At 54.9% G+C, this 1,618-nt stretch overlaps 1 protein-coding gene across 1 annotated transcript; it reads right to left on the bottom strand.

Annotated features, from left to right (window-relative positions):
* Positions 1–584: 584 nt before the first annotated feature.
* On the bottom strand, positions 585–1,618 carry RP-L35E (large subunit ribosomal protein L35e; the record flags this gene model as incomplete). Its single annotated transcript, XM_005855022.1, has 2 exons — positions 1,309–1,618; positions 585–952 (listed from the first exon to the last, which is right to left on the bottom strand). The coding sequence occupies exons 1-2, from the start codon at positions 1,316–1,318 to the stop codon at positions 585–587; spliced, it is 378 nt and encodes a 125-aa protein (XP_005855084.1). The 5' UTR covers positions 1,319–1,618.

Raw genomic sequence — 1,618 nt, 5'->3', positions numbered from 1 at the left:
CCGCCAAGGTACGGATCTTGTGCAGGTGGTCGCGGACCTGAGATGAGGGCGGGATAGAGGGGGGGGAAGAGGGCCGGCCAGACCTGATGAGTTTGGACGAGGGAAGGAAGGAATTGTAGTCCGGAGGGGAGCAATGCGATAGCTTTAGGGTGGGCGAGACTGGCCAAAAAGAGTGCCACTGAAAACTCGGTTGCGGGAAGCAGTGGAAAAGAACCACAGCAATGGAGAGAATGTGAGTAGACGCCCTCTGGGGGGTCAAAGCAATGCCTGAAGGCCGCATGCGAGCACAAAAACAACGTCGTTCCAGCTGTCATACACTTGCCGCTCGTGTGTGGATTTCTTTTCTCAGTCTTGCTTAGTGCATGCACGAGGCCGTTCGTCCGCCACATCTACCGCCCTGCAGGACGCCCCCCTCTTGTCGCCCTCTCCCGCACTGACAAGAGGCCCCCTTCGCCCGTTCAGCCACGCATCCGAACACATTGACCAGGAAATTCAATCCGACGCCAGCGTCCATATGCCTTCCCCTCGACCCCTCCCCTATTCCCTCTTTCCCTTCTCCCCTCCCTTTCGCCTTCCCTCCTTGTCTATGCCCTCAACGCGTATCTGCGCTTCGGAACCGCTTGCTCCCTTTTCACAGCCCGGACGGTTTTCAGCCCTTCCTCGTGCTTCGTTAGTCGCCGTCGGATAGCACGTGTCTTCTTCCTGCGCAGATCCATGGGCATGTATTTGCTTCCTGTGAACTTCTCACGGAGCTTGGCCTTCTGGGTCTGATTGTAGACAGTCAGGACGCGAGCGATGCTTTTGCGAACCACCTTGATTTTCGCCAGTTTCGAGGCTGCCCCGCCAGTCACCTTCGCCACCCGCAGCTCGGAAAGCTCCTTCTTGAGCTCCTCCAGCTGCTTGACCATCTCGGCCTTGGACTTGGTACGAAGGTCCTTGGCTTTCAATTTACCTGACAATGGAAGGGCAGGGGAGAAGAAGCAGAAATGTCAGACAGGCAAAGAGCCGAACAGGGAGCATGGATGCATTAAAAAAGTTCAATGCAGGCACAGCGATGAGTCATGTCGGCATGCCAGGATGAAGGTGAGTGAGGCTTCGCGAAGGGGCAGGTCATCAGGCCGCAGGGCCAAAGCCGTGGCATCTTAGGATGTGATCAGAGAGGCACGGGACGCAATAGACAGTGGCTATTGAATACTGTCAATCTTCTATCATCACAATGGCATGTTATCTTATCCATCGTCCTTCGCGTGTTACGACTGGAAAGGCCTCGGGCACAGGCAAAGAGAGGACATCACGAAGAGTACTCACCTGCAACCATTTCTCCGATCGCTCCGTGACAATACCTGTGCGTGGACGATCACACCTGTAAGTGCATTAAGTATCAAACTGTGAGAGGCTCGTTGAATGCCCGCTCACTGGTGTGCATGGTTTCTGCTTGCGAGGCCCTCTTCTTTTCCTCGACGGGGCGGGTACCCCTCCATCCATGTAAAAAAACATCTATTGCGTCGATCTCTACGGATACCATGCTTCTCCAAGGTCACGCAAGCTCATCATGCTTACAGACACAAGCTTTGGCACGTTTTCGTGACCAATGACTCGCGGAACCACGGGAACTGAT

This window comes from Nannochloropsis gaditana (assembly GCF_000240725.1).
Source record: "Nannochloropsis gaditana CCMP526 unplaced genomic scaffold scaffold314, whole genome shotgun sequence".
Classification (NCBI taxonomy): domain Eukaryota; class Eustigmatophyceae; order Eustigmatales; family Monodopsidaceae; genus Microchloropsis; species Microchloropsis gaditana.
The sequence above is the reverse complement of the archived record's forward strand: the minus strand, read 5'-3'. Positions and strand labels throughout refer to the sequence as shown.